Source organism: Triticum aestivum, chromosome 1D (assembly GCF_018294505.1).
Source record: "Triticum aestivum cultivar Chinese Spring chromosome 1D, IWGSC CS RefSeq v2.1, whole genome shotgun sequence".
NCBI classification, from domain to species: domain Eukaryota; kingdom Viridiplantae; phylum Streptophyta; class Magnoliopsida; order Poales; family Poaceae; genus Triticum; species Triticum aestivum.
In genome coordinates this window covers 389738782-389755324 of record NC_057796.1, presented here as the reverse complement: position 1 = coordinate 389755324, position 16543 = coordinate 389738782, and the positions used below count along the sequence as shown (strand labels likewise).

The 16543-nt window shown below is 46.5% G+C and overlaps 2 protein-coding genes across 2 annotated transcripts; both read left to right on the top strand.

Annotated features, from left to right (window-relative positions):
- Positions 1–9468: 9468 nt before the first annotated feature.
- On the top strand, positions 9469–12362 carry LOC123182309 (protein NETWORKED 2A-like). The gene is made up of 2 exons (XM_044594832.1): positions 9469–9803; positions 9886–12362. Exons 1-2 carry the CDS (start codon positions 9710–9712, stop codon positions 12300–12302), a joined length of 2511 nt encoding a protein of 836 aa, XP_044450767.1. The 5' UTR covers positions 9469–9709; the 3' UTR covers positions 12303–12362.
- Positions 12363–13387: 1025 nt separating this feature from the next.
- On the top strand, positions 13388–16158 carry LOC123170673 (uncharacterized). The gene is made up of 3 exons (XM_044588487.1): positions 13388–15122; positions 15200–15388; positions 15481–16158. The coding sequence occupies exons 1-3, from the start codon at positions 14703–14705 to the stop codon at positions 15793–15795; spliced, it is 924 nt and encodes a 307-aa protein (XP_044444422.1). The 5' UTR covers positions 13388–14702; the 3' UTR covers positions 15796–16158.
- Positions 16159–16543: the final 385 nt, after the last annotated feature.

Genomic DNA, 16543 nt, shown 5'->3' with positions numbered 1-16543 from the left:
CCTGATGGTTTCGGTAGGGAACGTACGTCCCACCTTTGGGGACGAAACGATATCCATTGCCTCTTATTGCTTTCAAAAAATTTCTCGTGTCAACATAGAACAACAGGAGTGTTGTGTCAATTTTTGGGATTTTTCGGGGTTCGTTTGGACATTTTTATGCATTAACTGAGTTTTCTAGGCATTTTATGTGCATAATTCAAAATTGAACTACATGCACATGCTCCAATGCACCAAAGTTGGTTGAAAAATCACATGTGTGTCCTAGGGTTAATTTCTAGGTCCCATGAGATTGGAATGAAATTCAAACACCAGGGCACTCTTTATTGCCGGCAAAACGTTGAGATGCCTGGTTTTTAAATTCTAGAAATCCAAAACTCGTCTGAAATTCATGAAACTTGGCATGCTATCATGGAATGGCACCCGACATGTTGTGGCATTTTTCGTGTCCATTTTGAGAGAAGGCGCACTCGAATAATGACAGGCAACAAAGGCATTTTGAAAAAATAGCTGCCACTTTAATATCTCAAACGTTTGTAGAATTCAAACCGTGTGTGTTCATTTAACCATTCACGTGACGCCACGTGTCTTGGTTTTAATGGTTGTAGGAGGTGCCGTGCGGACAGCTGCTTGACCTTGACTGAACGGGAGGCGTGCGAGCGCAGTCCGGTGCGCATGCTGACCGAGAGGCGTGCATGTTGAATATATTGCCCACCTCCCTCCATCAGTTCGGACTGATGGGTGAATTGGTTAGGTGCATAACTTACAACCAAGAGGTTCAGGGTTCAAAATCCAGTAAACGCAATAAATAATTGCAGTCTGCCCCCGCTTCCGCTGCCCATGTCATATAGCTCCAAAGAAGCATAGACGTGAGGGGGAGTGTTGGAGTATAATGTCTAGCCCTCTCCCATAGTTCGGACTTTTGGATGAGTTGGCTGGAGCATGAATTAAGTATGGTATCAGAGCCAAGAGGTCTTGAGTTCAAGACCCTGCCAACGCAGTATTAAACAAAACGATTCTGCGGCCTACATCGATCCCATGTCTAAGGACTAAAATAGCCTAGACGTGAGGGGGAGTGTTGAAATACATTGCCCACCTCCCTCCATCAGTTCGGACTGATGGGTGAACTGGTTAGGTGCGTCATATAGCTCCAAAGAAGCATAGACGTGAGGGGGAGTGTTGGAGTATAATGTCCAGCCCTCTCCCGTAGACCGAAAGTGGGCCGCAATTATTTATTGTGTTTACTGGGTTTTGAACCCTGAACCTCTTGGTTGTAAGTTTATGCACCTAACCAGTTCACCCATCAGTCTGAACTGATGGAGGGAGGTGGGTAATATATTTCAACACTCCCCTTCACGTCTAGGCTATTTTAGTCCTTAGACGTGGGATCAATGTAGGCCGCAGAATCGTTTTGTTTAATACTGCGTTGGCAGGGTCTTGAACTCAAGACCTCTTGGCTCGGATACCATATTGAATTCATGCTCCAGCCAACTCATCCAAAAGTCAGAACTGACGGAAGAGACTAGGCAGCACATTATACGTCAACAGTGCAAGCTGTCATCCAATGCGTAGGCTCACCGGGAAGCGTGCGAGCTGTACGTTACGTAGGCTCACTGGGAAGCGAGACCTTTGACTTCCATGGCCGCCCGCCTTCCTCTCCATTAATGGCGCCCGAGCCGCTGTTTAATACGGGCGGCCTTACTGTTCGCCTCCCATTCCCCTCCCTCCCGCAGCCGCAGGCCTCCTCCAACGCCATGCCGCAGAACGATCATCTGCCACCAGTCTTCAAGTTTGGTGAAGTCGACTCCGAGCCGGAGGAGATAGAAAATAAGGAGGAATGGGGCCTCATGGACATGGCCCAGAACGAGCTGGCCGCGGCGGTTGCTGCCCTCGCTCCCGTCCCCGCTCCCATCCTCGCGCCCGCGCCAGGGACCATCCCCGTAGCATTGACGGGCTGGTCGCCGAGCACTATCGCAGAGCTGGAAGCCGCGGGCGTCAGCTAGGTCTCCGCGGACCAGCGCGAGCTCGTGTACATGCCAGCGCCAGTGCCCATGCCCATGCCCGTGCACGCCCCTCCACCCACCGTGCCGCCGACCCCCGTGCGTTTGGCTGCACCCGCCGCGCCCGTGCCCGTGCCCGTGCGCGCGCCCCCCTTAGCAGCATGGGACACTGCCGTCGACCGCTACCTCTCAGCGGCTCCAGTTGCCATCCTTCCGCGCCCCGCCCGTCGATCGCGCAACGACATGATGTTTGATTTACAAGTGAAGAACATTTTGTGCTGCCTTGAAGACTTCAACAACGGCGTCCCTAAGGACGACAACGACAACGACGGTGCGGCATGCCGCCTCCGCCTCTGCCGCCGCAGGAAATAGTTTTTTTGGGGTTTAATACTGTATCTCGAATTCTCGATCATATGAATATAAATTCGCAGTGTGACTGAATGAAAGATATGGTTTGAACGAACTTGCGTTTTTCTCTCTTAATGTATAGACTTATCAAACGATTTTCTTTTGAAAAAAACGTCAATGGTTTTTAAATATAAAACACTCATCGCAAATGTTTTAGTTAGAACACCCGGATGTAAAACCGACAGCTTCCCCAGGAAGCCAAGGGGAAATGTGCCGAGCAGGATTTCTGCATCCCTTCAACGCAAACGGTTGTTTTGCATGACCTATGTGCAACCACGTACAAACAATTGGATAAGATTTGCATATCTGTCATTTTGGGTATGTTGCCATTTGTCAAACTGGAAAGATTGGCATTTGTTTATCTAGTAACATTGCCATTTGTCAACCTTGTAACACTGCGATTTGTCAAAATATGCAGCTAAAAATCACTAGCACTATCTAATTTTTGCAACTAAAATCACTAGCACTGTTCATATGGACACCACTAGCAGGCGTGAGTTGATGGACGCATATGCAAATGTACTATTGATTACATACAACAAGTCATGAGCCCACAACGACAACGAGGATACACGTTGGATTATAGATCATTTCCAACAAAACATTCTAGTAAAGTTTTTCTCACACAACAAATAACAAAGCGATGAAATGAACTTCAGCTCAACCACTCATCGGCGTTGGAAACGCTTGCTTTGAACCAGAAGTGATTCTCTGGGAAGGGCCAGCTACTGTCAATCTCGAGACCAACGCAGGACTGATCATCCAGGCTGAAGCGGCCTATGTCAGGACCCATATTGGGACGGTAGGGAAGCATAGCAATGTACGAGGTATAGATACAATTGCTTCTCATAAATGGTAGTAACTTGTGTCAACAGCAGCTGGATTGCCTTCCACCATCATTGGATAGTTTTGTCCAAGGAAGAGCGAGTTTCCTCCAAGACTTTCAATACTGAACCAGGGAGAAGGTGTTGGCGCTAGTACACTAGTATCCATCCCGAATACCCTGCAACGGATGTTGGAATAGGTCCGGAGAGTGCGACCATGCGAGACAACACCTGCTTCCTTAGTAACATCAGCAATGCCCTGTATACAGACAAGAAGAAGAGGTGATCCATCGGAATAAGTTGCCAGGCACCACTGAGTATATGGGTCCAGCTCGTCCTCATGCTCGTGATCATCAGCATCGTCATCTCCCCCTTGGTTATAAAAATTTAAAAGTATAGGTGGTGGAATGTTCACAGGACCTTGGAAACACAAGAAGGTTAATTAAGTAGTAAAGGGAAACTAGCTAACCCGCATGCATGTGGATGAAACAATTATAATTACGGTGGAAGACAAACGTACCGAAAGCATGATGATTCCATGCAAAAACAGTGCCATGAGTGGTGGCAACAAACACAAGACCCTCCTATTGAATTGCATCACAGTACTCATCCGTGTACACAAATTGATTTTTGAGCAATATCCATCGAGGCGTGGAAGTAAGGAGGGCAACAAGCTTGTCGAAGATAGCAATAACTTCATAGTTCGAGTAATCCCAATAGCGGCTAGGAACTAAAAAAATTGCTATCTTTCGTAGACGACAGTCACCATGATCGTATTTGAACTCACGTAGAATACCGATGTACTCAACCTCTGGGCAGTCGTCTGAGATTTTTGGAAGTGGAACCCGGTGACGAGTGTACACATTCACAAGTTCCCACTCGCAGTTGTACCCAATGTAAACAACCCAATCTCCATTTGCGCCTGCCCAAGCCTTGCCCTCAAGCAATGGCATCTTAACATCATACGTATCATTATCAAGCGGCATCAACTTGCACAAGGCGAGGCTTCCCTCGTCCCCGCACCAGTCAGCAGGGTCACGGCAAAGAAGATAGGGGAGATCAAACCACTCCTGGACCCTTGGGTTCCTTGTAATGATGTTATTAGTTGAGTCGAGAATGGTCTTGAACGAACCTGCCATGCTAGCCGAGGTGATGACGTCGCACCGATCAATGAGTTCCTCCACTGCGTCATCATTCAGATTGGGGCAAGAATAACGGGGTCGTTTCCGGCATGTTCCCTCCATGGAGAAGATGATCGAACAATGGCAGAAGGAAGGGTGAAGGCGAATGGAGGAGGGAGGAAGAGCGTGCGACAGCAGTTCCAAATCGAGAGGGAAAGGCGAAGACGCGGTGGACGGTTGCCACGGTACACGAAGAGGCGCCTGGGGAGCGAACGGTTGCCACAGAGGTCACACACTGACGACAAGGGCCGAGTGAACCGCATGCGTATATCGCACACACCTTGATCTGGTTGACCGTTTCTTTTGTGTTGCCTAATCACAAACAGTTCATCTGAATGAACCGTATGCTGTATATCGCACACACCTTCATATGGATGACCGTTTCTTTTGTGTTGTCTAATCACAAACAGTTCATCCGAGTGAACCGTATGCTGTGTATCGCACACGCCTTCATCTGGTTGCCCGTTTATTTTGTTCCTCCTCATCACAAATAGTTAATTGAACTGAACCATATGCCCTTCATCGCGCACGCAACTAAAACCTGAACCGTGTTTGATGCATCCGTCATCACAAACGTTTTATACATTTCTGATGGTTTTCATACACCACCGTTTGCGATTATGGCATCGCACACAGTTTCTCGAAGGGTCTCTGATTGTACTGTCGCGTTAGCAGCATCCTACAGTAGTGGTAGGTTGTCTAGATATGCAACTAGGTGAGCAACCTATATGATGCAACAACAATAACCACACAAGCAAGCAAGGGATACAACACAATATAAACTTGCACAAGTAAAGGTAAGAGATAACCAAGAGTGGAGCCGGTGGAGACGAGGGTGTGTTACCGAAGTTCCTTCCCTTTGAGAAAAAGTACGTCTCCATTGGAGCGGTGTGGAGGCAGAATGCTCCCCAAGAAGCCGCTAGGGCCACCGTATTCTCCTCACGCCCTCACACAATGCGAGATGCCGTGATTCCACTATTGGTGCCCTTGGAGGCGGCGACCGAACCTTTACAAACAAGGTTGGGGTAATCTCCACAACTTAATCGGAGGCTCCCGACAACACCACGAAGCTTCACCACAATGGAATATGGCTCCGCGGTGACCTCAACCGTCTAGTGTGCTCAAACACGCAAGAGTAACAAGATCCGCAAGGGATTAGTGGGGGGACACAAATTTCTCTTGGTGGAAGTGTAGATCGGGGCCTTCTCAACCAATCCCTAGAAAATCAACAAGTTTGATTGGCTAGGGAGAGAGATCGGGCGAAAATGGAGCTTTGAGCAACAATGGAGCTTGGGGAGGGAATAGGTAGTCAACTTGGGGAAGAAGACCCCCTTTATATAGTGGGGGGAAAGATCCAACCGTTACCTACTTATTCAGCCCGCGACATGCGGTACTACCGCACAGACATGTGGTACTACCGCAAGGGCTTGCGGTACTATCGCTCGCGCGGCAGAGACCAGACGAGGCCCTGTTACGTATAGCAACGAGCTGTAGAACCGCCGGAGCGGTACTACCGCAAGGCAGGGTTCAACTGGGCTGGGAAGGCACGGACTAATAAAATTACATCCGTGGCTACTTCCGCTGAGTTTCGGTCAGTGCGAAAATCCGGCACGGTACTACCGCTCGGAGGGAGCGGTACTACCGCGTAGGGCGCGGAAGTAAAAAATTACTTCCGCACCTACTTACGTGCGTGCCAGTGTTTTGGGCTAGAGGCCACGGTACTACCGCTCGCGAGGAGCGGTACTACCGCACAACGCGGTACTACCGCTACCCTGGGCGATACTACCATGGACCGTTGCGGTTCTACTTCTCTCTTGAGCAGTACTACCGCACGCCACAGAAACTATAGCACTTGGAGGCCTTCATCTTCGCATACACAAGGGAAAACGACCAGTGCTCCAATGAAGCGAAGGAAAGGAGACCCTAACCTTTCCGAAGTGGACCCCCTCTTAATAGTACGGCTTTCCTATGACTCAGATCCACCGAAAAGAAACATAGAGAAACATCGTCTTCGATAGGCTCTGAGGGGCACCGAATCGTCTTGTGCCTAGACATGAGATATCTGAAATGCTCATTACACACGATTAGTTCACAAATGCATTGTCATCAATCACCAAAACCACATAGGGAGAAATATGCCCTTACAATCTTGTTACCGACAAGTCTCTTTACTCGTTCCGTAATACAAGATCATGTGACTAAACTCATTAGTCACATGAAGCTTCTTATGATGTTGTATTACCGAGAGGGCCAGAGATATCTCTCCGTCACACAGAGCAACAAATCCAAGTCTCGATCCATGCAACCCAACAGACACCTTCGGAGATATCTGTGGAGCACCTTTATGATCATCCAGTTATGAAGTGACGTTTGATAGCACACAAAGCATTCCTCCGGTATCCGGGAGTGGCATGATCTCATGGTCTAAGGAGTTGATACTTGACATGAAGCAAGCTATAGCAAATAACTAAACGATTTGATGCTAAGCTTGCGGTTGGGTCTGTCCATCACATCATTCTCCTAATGATGTGATCCCATTATCAAATGACAACTCATGTCCATGGTTAAGAAATCATAACCATCTTTGATCAATGAGCTAGTCTGGTAAAGGCTTACTAGGGGCATAGGTGTAGTTTATGTATTCACACATGTATTAAAGTTTTCGGTCAATACAATTCTAGAATGAATAATAAACATTTATTATGAACAAAAGTATGATAATAACCAATTTATTATTGCATCTAGGGCATATTTCCAACATTCTCGTGGAAGCACAAATTTACTTACGTGAGAGGCATTAAAAAAACGCGTTTGGCTTCCACAAGAGACACAAATTTGCTTCTCGTAGAATCACATATTTTCTTCCACCAAAAAAAGGAAAAAAAATGTTTCCATGAGAGACACAAATTTGCTTCACGTAGAGACAGAGTTGTGCCTCTCGGAAGGAAAAAAAAGAAAAAAAGCTTTCGGCTCTGCCTTTTCTTTTCTATGTTTTTTCCCGGTTTTTTCATGAAAAAATTCGTCGAAACCTCTTAACATGGGATCTAATTTCCAAGGTCTCGACGCGAGAACTCCAACGATAAAACGGTTCGGGATTTGGACGCACAGTTCAAGAGATAAAATGTTTTGAAAAAATAAATCTACGAAATAAAGGAAAAACTCATAGGGCGCGACAAGTGGCGCATGCAATGCGCCACTTGTCATCATCTAAGAAGGTGGGAGTGATCTTTGCAAGGAGTACCTTTAATTAGGAATCTTGGACATTTAGGTTTATTTTTTGAGCCATAGGAGATTTAGGTAGTTTTTTTTACGCTAGGAGATTTAGGTGGTTAAAAAAGGGAGGAAGGATTATTATTTTTTTTGAGGGAAGGGAGGAAGGACTAGAGATGCACTTAGAAACGCCACAAGCCCACGACGGCCCATCAGCCTGCCCATCAAGCCAATTCCAGAATCCAGGCCCGTGTTTCACAGTCGTTCTCTGGGCCTGGATCGCTCTTGGCCGCCCGCCCGCCCTTCCTTCCCCCCACGGCAGCCGACCGCACCACCACCAACCACCGGCTATTTTTTTAAATAATACATTTTTTAATTAATTTTCATAAATATTACGCTGGATAAAAAAATTTCAAAAATAATACACCGTCGGCCCGCTGCAAGCCGACTGGGCCTAGTCGGCCCACAGCAGGCCGATTGGACTCCAGTCGGCCTCTGTCGGCCCACTGTGGGCTGATTGGGTCCTGTCGGCCAGCTGTAGGCCGACTCGAGCTAATTGCCTCGCTGTGGGCAATTGTTTTTGCAAAAAAAGTAGGCATAAAAAATATATGTTTAAAAAAATGTTAATTATGTAATTAAAAAATGTTAAACGTGTATAAAAAATGTTCCTGATGTATACAAAAAATGTACAATATATATGCAAAAAGTTGACATAAAAAATACGTTTTAAAAAGTGTTAAGCATGTATTTAAAAATTGTTAAATGTGTGTATAAAAAATGTTCCTTATTTATACAAAAAATATAGAATGTGTATGAAAAAAGTTGACACCAAAAAATATGTTTGAAAAAAAATGTTAATCATATATTTGAAAAAATGTTCCTTATCTATACAAAAATATAGAATGTGTATGAAAAAAAATTGACACCAAGAAAATATGTTTGAAAAAAATGTTAATCCTGTATTTGAAAAAATGTTCAACGAGTACACAAAAATGTTTAATATATTAGAATGAAAGGTTAAACGTGTATAAAAAAATGTTCCAGCTCCGGATCCGGTATGGGAGCATCACGGACCTAAGTATGATTGGTTGCTCTTTTTTTATGGAACTGGAACATTTTTTTCAAACATATTTTTTTGGTGTCAACTTTTTTTCATACACATTCTATATTTTTTTTAATAGATAAGAAACATTTTTTATACACACATTTAACAATTTTTAATCATGTATTTGAAAAAATGTCAACTTTTCAAACATATTTTTTTGGTGTCAACTTTTTTTATACACATTCTATATTTTTTATAAATAAGAAACATTTTTTATACACACATTTAACAATTTTTAAATACATGCTTAACACTTTTTAAAACATATTTTTTGTGTCAACTTTTTTGCATATATATTGTACATTTTTTGTATACATCAGGAACATTTTTTGTACACGTTTAACATTTTTTAATTACATAATTAACATTTTTTTAAACATATTTTTTATGCCTACTTTTTCTGCAAAAACAATTAGCCCACAGCGAGCTAATTAGCCCAATCAGCCCACAGTGGGCCGACAACAGTCCAATCGGCCTGCTGTGGGCGGACTAGGCCCTTTTGAAAAAAAATTACCCAGCGTAATATTTATGAAAATTAATAAAAAATGTATTATTTAAAAAAAAAATTAGCCAACCACCGGCCACCCCGCGCCGCCCGAATGGCGGAAAACCCCACCATGCCACCCCCGCCACGCGAGCGCTGCCATCCGCTCCCACCACCGGCCGCGCGCGTCGCTCGCGCCCGCCCCGCCCATCCCCGCGGCACCCTTTCCCTCGTCCTATTTCGCCATGCCACCCTCCACCACCGACCCACCTCCCCTCCCCTCTCCTCTCCTTCTCCGGCTTCCGGCGGCTAAGGGCCCTCGCTGCACGCGTCGCGCTATCCGCATCCAGTCCTCCCCGTCGCGGCGCAGCTCAGGCATCCCACGGCACCGAGGGCGCGCGCCCGGCGACGCGGAGTAGCAGGAGGAGGAGGAGGAGGAGGAGGGGGTTAAGAGCGAGCGGGCGGCCCCGGCGCGGCGTGACCCCCTCCGGCCTCCGGCCATGCTGCAGCGCGCGGCGGGCAACGCCTACTCCTGGTGGTGGGCGTCCCACATCCGCACCAGCCAGTCCAAATGGCTCGACGCCACCCTCAACGGTACGCACTCATTCCCCATTGCGCATAGCGGATTTCTGAAAATTGTGGCTGTGACAATGTTGCATCTGCATCGTGCGTGCAGAGATGGAGGAGAGGGTGAAGCTCATGATCAAGCTCATCGGGGCGGACGCCGACACGTTCGGCAAGAAGGCAGAGCTCTACTTCCGGAGCCGACCGGAGCTCATCAGCAACGTCGAGGAGATGTTCAGATCCTACCAAGCGCTGGCCGACCGGTATGACCGGATATCTAGCGAGCTGCACAAGGCCAACCACACCATTGCCACCGTTTTCCCGGACCATGTCCAGTTCTCCATGCAAGAGGGTGACTCCGAAGGAGTCCCCAAGGCAATTACAAGTATTGATCTCATCAACTACAAATTCCCTGCCCTGGAAGGTTTGCCCATGGGCTCACGGGTCACAAGCCGGGGATCGAGCCCGAACCCGGCTCCGAAGAGGACCCAGACGCACCGGCGAGTCGGCTCCCACATGAACAAGGACAGGGCACTGGAAGAGATCGACAAGCTGCAGAAGCAAATCCTGGTGCTGCAGACCGAGAAGGAGTTCTTGAAGACCACTTATGACAGTGCACTGGGCAAGTATCTGGACATTGAAAGGAAGGTGGCCGAGTTGCAGGAGGAAGTTTGCGGCTTGCAAGATACTTTTAGCACTAGCTCGGGCATTGAAGACAATGAAGCCCGAGCACTGATGGCTTCACGAGCCCTTATGTCTTGTGAGCATACATTGGTTAACTTGCAGGGCCAGCAAAAGAGGTCATCTAAAGAGGCGAGGACTGAATTTCAAAGATTCAACGAGGCAAAGGAGAAACTGAAAACCTTCAAGGATGAGTGTGGGCAGCCCCAGACGCAAGATGACGGGCCCGATCACGATGAAACAGGACTTACCCAAGTAGTGCCACCTGTGGATGGTGGCGATTCTGTTCAGAACGAGGCTAAGCTTGACCTGCAGGAAGTATGCCAAAAAATCAAAGAACTAATTGAATTGCGCCCAGAGGCATCAGTTTCAGACATAGCGGAAAAGGTTGATCGACTTGTGGAGAAGGTAGTCAACCTGGAGCTTGCTACTACGTCGCAGAACGCTCAGATCGATAGAATGAAATCCGAGATAGATGACTTTCACAAGCGCCTGCATGCCTTGGAGGAGGAGAAGGCGGCTTTGGTTGTCGATTCCAGTAAGTTGGCCGACAGGTTGAAGCAAGTTGAGGTGGTGCTACAAGTCGTCCTACAAATTGGTAGGTCCATACAACATGGTACCGCGAATATTAGTAAAGAAATGACTGAAGCTTGCAGTGAACTTGCTGGGTTTGTAGAAGCATTGAACTCTCCAGCGTCTGAAAACAGCAAAATTTTTGATTCGTCCGAAAAGGGCTCGGAAGATCTTGTGGTGCAGCAACAGCTTGTTGCTAATCTATCTGAAGGCGAGGATAATATTTTATCAGAAGATTATGCATCTGTGCTTCAGATCTACAAAGATACAGAGCAACAACTTTCTGAAATTGAGAAGGAAAACCAAAAGTATCATACTGAGGCGATGTCAGAGCTGAAGGAACTGAAGAGCTCTAATACAATGAAAGACGAGGAGATTCATTCTCTTCGCCGCATGCTAAGTTCTTTGCAGAGAAAGATGAATGTTTCTGTTTCGGAGAGCGGGGAGACGTCTGAAGAAACGTCCAAAATAAGCAGCACTCCTACAACTGAAGACAAAGAGATTGCTGATGTAGATGAATATATTAAGCAATGCGAAGGTGAAGAACCACTTGAGTATTCAGTTGGGGAGGAAAAATTTAGAGCAGAGATCGACAAGGTGTTGGAGCAGACCATGGACTTCTGGCTGAGGTTTAGCACATCATACCATCAAATACGACATTTCCAAACAGCATTTGACAGGCTAAAAGCCGAGATGATTAAGTTGACCGATGCACAGGCACAGGGAGTTGCAGATGGAATTCCTACTAATCATCAGGTAGCAAAACTGGAGTCAGCTGTTTTAGAAAAGAAATTTCGGGATTTGAATACAGATCTTCAAGTTTGGATGGAAAAGAATGTGCTATTAAAAGGAGAGCTGGAGAACAGGTTCTCTTCACTATGCAGCATACAAGAGGATATATCAAAGATCACAATTCTGGATAAAGGTGGTGAAGATCATTTCATCCTCATCCAAGCTGCAAAATTCCAAGGAGAGGTTCTTAATATGAAACAAGAGAATAACAAAGTTGCTAAAGAGCTAGAAGCTGGGCTGGACCACGTAAGAGGTCTCCAAGTGGAGGTTGGGAGGGAGCTCTTGAAACTCCGGGAGAATCTTGAGCTATCTATAGCAAGAAGCAACCGCGCTCAACAGAACTTTCGAACCTTGTCAACAAAAGCTGTGGTTCCCCTTAGAACTTTCCTGTTTGGTGTGAAGCCGAAGAAGCCATCACTCTTCTCCTGCATGGGTCCTGGGATGCATAAGCAATATGGTAGCTCGAAGTCTGGTCGTAGATGAGAATGGTTGGGTTATCTGCTATTTGTTTCTTCATATTAATACATGAGAGATTTCATTGTAGTAGCCAGTGGATTTGGAGCTATACGTGTCTTTCCTTAGGGCTTAAATGTATAGGACCTGCATCACTTGACTCGAATTTGGTTTACGATTCAATATACTCCTGCACTAACCTTACTGCCAGAACTAAATTTGGTGGGAAGGATAATGTCATATTTGTTCATCATACTACTGTCCTGCTACCGGAAGAAACTGTGTTTGCCTTCAATGGTCAAACTGAGGTCAAGTTGGCAATCCTTCGGGGCATCGTTCATAAAGCTGTTGGGAGGGAACTATTGCCACTCAGATTCCAGACAAAGTACAAACTTTTTTTGAATTTCTCATGTCTCAGTATCCTTGTCTTCTTCTGGTGGTCTGTTCAGCAGTCATTGAAATCACTTTTCAGGATACGCAATCTTGGAGAAGCATGTCTCCCCTCGTTTGGCAATGTCTTTCTTCAATGCATGGCGTCAATATAGTGGAAAATTACCAGACAAAAATGTCTGTTGACTTCATTGTGTTTGGTTCATGTCCAAATTCAAAGTTGATTTGCATACGATGATCTGTTAACATCCAAAAAAGGAAATGGAAGGCTAGGTTGCCTATAAAACTAATATTATACTACTTTCTTCTGTTCCCTTTTCTATTGAAGGTGGTGTTGCTGTTTACTACAGTTGCTTGTTATATTGCATCTTTAGCCTCTTACCAGTTTACCATAAGTTTAGGGCTTTGCTACTTCCTTAGCAGGAAAGATAAGTGACTGTTGGGTTCATTCAATCATTTGACAGGATGGTGTCAGAATCTTGGCTCGGATGATCAGGTATGTTTCATATTAGTGCTCTAGACGGCACATCGCATGAAGTTAATAATGCTACCTTGTCCGCTCTTTGCTGTATTTACTTTTTAGTACTCCCTCCGTCCGGAAATACTTGTCATTGAAGTGGATGTATCTAGATGTATTTTTGTTCTAGATACATTCATTTTCATCCATTTTGATGACAAGTATTTCCGGACGGAGGGAGTACTTATTTAGAAAACAGAAAATGGGCTGTGAGGTGGCAGTCCTCAGATTTGGCTTGGCCCTGTTCTATCCATTATATACTCACTGTTTTCAGTTTTATGCATAGTTTACTGTACAATCAAACTCTGTAGTTGTCGAAACTGTGCAGTTCTTTCCTAGTCGGTTCACAGGTTTCCTCAAAGTTCTTCTGTTTCCCAAGGTGGTGGGTTCCCGTTTCCTACTTTGCTAGTTGCTACAGAAGTAGGAACCCATTGTACAGAATCAAAGATAAGGTAGGTACCGGGCAATCTCTAGACTCTAGCTAAAGATTAAAGCTCTTGAAATTGATAAAGAAGGGCTTGAGTTTCGTTCCAGCAAGCATCACATCAGTTATCCAGCTACAGATTGTTTTATCTTGTACACCTTTCTATTCCTGCTCCATAATGCTAGTTACTAGTCCTGTTGTCTTCGTAAGTGGATCTCGTTGACAATCGTAGATGGAACTATACATTTGTTTTCCTACTCCACTGCTAGTTACTGCATTTGTAAATGTGTTTATTGGAAAATCCAAAAGCAAATTCAGAACTGCAGTGGAGAAGTTAGTGTCCATGTCCAGTATAAATCCAAAATCTAGTCATTCATCTTTAATATTTTCTCTAGTACTATGATCTTCTCATGGGTTTCTTAAGAAAATGTTAGGTGCTCCTTAACTTGGTTGTGATGTGGTTATATTTTCTTGTTTTTTTCCGAAAGGGTTATATTTTTCTTAAAACTAGTAATGTATGTTCTTCATAAGATTAAGATCGTCTAACTTATACATACTCGTGATTGGCCCACATGCGCAAATATCGCCAGTAAGGTGCAATTGTTTTCTTCATTTCTGTGCAGAATGGCCAATGGCATCAATCTCCCCGTGTTTATTAATGCATATATGGTTGGAGCATATTCCTTGGCAGCATGCCTGACACCTGTTCGTCTTCTGGGGTGTTATGTTCAGCATACTTTTTATCTTCTATCAAAGGAAGGCAGATTTCGAACTTCTTTTCCTTCCAAGGTAAAGAATCACATTTCCAATGGCTTCGCTGGACAGAAAGGGCCCCAGCTTTTTCAGGAGCTATTTGACTTCCCACCCAGCTCATCAGTTTGATAACCTTCCATGACATGTCTACTGTTGCCTGTAGTGACCATACTGAGCTGGCATATCAATTAGGAAATTTCTGCCTTGTTAAAAGTAGTGGCCCTAGCCGCCCTACTACCTTTGGTATATAGTGTACACCATGCACATCAAACGTTCTCTTCTTATACCAATCCCCTTCACTTGCACTTAGCCCCAGACACATTAGAGGGATTCATATCCAAAAGCCATGTTCAATCCTTCTTCCTCGCTCGCTCCCACCTACAGTGACCCCTCCATGCACCATGCAGTGAACCCCTCTGGTGATTTGCACACAGCTCCGACCGAAATTCCTCGCGGCACCGGTTTCCTCCATGCCAATGGTGGCCTGTTTTCTCCGGTCGATGTTGCTGCTTCAGCGCCGCCTTCCTGCATCTCTCCCCTTCCTCCCTACAATATCAACACGATCACCAGCACACACCCCTTACCATTTCACCTCCAGTCTCTTGAACCCCTCAACGGTAATGCTGCCTTCTCTTGCCCGTCTCGTTCGACATGGCAGTTGCATCCACCCCCATTTGCTTCCTCCCCTTCCTCGTCCTCTGGTGACTTCTTTGAATTCAGCAGCTCCGATACCATGCGGCGTGTCCTCAGCACCGGTGACCTGCAGGTAGTGCAACAAGACTCAAGTTGGGACTGCAGTTCATACCACTAAACAGCTGCTAACCACGTGTTGATGCAAAACAGGGCAACAATGTTTCGCCACCATTGCCGCCACCGCCAATACCGCCACAATTTCCAGGCGACAACTGCAGCCAGGAAGCTGGTGATCCTTTTTCAGAGAAGGTGGGGCGTTACAGCGCCGAGGAACGGAAGGAGAGGATCGAGAGGTACCGCGCCAAGCGCCAGCAGAGGAACTTCCACAAGAAGATAACTGTGTGTATTGATCCCCCTCACAGCCTGTAAATGCTTCTGTTCTCTAGCCAATTCTGACACATCTCTTGCCCACCATCTCTCTGGTCTTCCAGTACGCTTGCAGGAAGACGCTGGCAGATAGCCGGCCGAGGGTGCAGGGCCGCTTCGCCAGGAACATGGAGGCGGAGGGCGACATGGAGACGGAGGCGTCTGACATCAGCTACGAGTACTGCCCATACAACAACCTCGGCGGCAACCGCTACGACAGCCAGAGCCAGTGCGTGGAAACCGTCGGTGATGGCACGGCGTTTGACGACAGCAAGTGGTGGTGGGGCACGCCGGTGGCAGCCAACAGGCAGCAGCAGCTTGGTTTCGACGTCGACGACGACGAATCCCAGCTGTGGGCCAGCCTCGCTGACATGTGCTAGCTCCGCCACCTGATTGGTGCTGTCTGGTCTGCTGGTGCGAGGAGCACCGAGCGGCGGCGGCGGCTGCAGTGGTCAGAGCGGCGTCGCTGACCTTCTTAAGCCCGGCCCGCCACCGTACCCGTAGTGCATGCAGCTTAATTATTTAGCCTTTAGTAGAAGAAAGAAGGAAAGAAAGACGAGGATGAAGAGGACCTCTCACTCACCTCCCAGCTTCTTCTCCGTGTGTTCCGTCCGAGTCAGTCAGACAGTTAGCATTACTTTCTACTCGTGTTTTACAATCTTGTTCCATAAAGCATAGCCCTGCTGTTGCTTTCTGCTACTCCATTGATACCCGAAAAATCAAAACAAATCTCCTTGCCGTAACTTTCGTGTCCCGTTCTGTCTGTTTTTCATCGCTCTCGCTTTGCGAATGTCAGTGCTGGTGCGTACATGTTTTCGACATGCCTGCTGTTGCTGATCGGGGAGGCCACTGACTCACTGGAGCCATGGCGTGCGCCGCCGAACCCGAAGGTTCCGGCTCCATCCCCTTGCAGCGGATGGCAAATTGGCGAGTGGCGACGGTCTCATTGGTACAACCAAATTGGTGCCGATCACTTTCATGTAGAAACCCTGTGTAGATCGACCGGTTTGCGGGCTTTGCACTATGATTTCCCCGCTATAAAGATACCACACTAGCAGTTCCTGGAAAGAAAAGATGCATCTCGTAACTGTCTTTTTATTGGCCATTTCGGCTTGGAAAGCTTGACGC

Coding starts and splice junctions, on each gene's coding strand:
- LOC123182309 (XM_044594832.1), top strand. CDS start 9,710: ATGCTGCAGCGCGCGGCGGGCAACGCCTACTCCTGGTGGTGGGCGTCC. Junction 9,804..9,885: donor GCTCGACGCCACCCTCAACG/GTACGCACTCAT, acceptor TCGTGCGTGCAG/AGATGGAGGAGAGGGTGAAG.
- LOC123170673 (XM_044588487.1), top strand. CDS start 14,703: ATGTTCAATCCTTCTTCCTCGCTCGCTCCCACCTACAGTGACCCCTCC. Junction 15,123..15,199: donor TCAGCACCGGTGACCTGCAG/GTAGTGCAACAA, acceptor GATGCAAAACAG/GGCAACAATGTTTCGCCACC. Junction 15,389..15,480: donor ACTTCCACAAGAAGATAACT/GTGTGTATTGAT, acceptor CTGGTCTTCCAG/TACGCTTGCAGGAAGACGCT.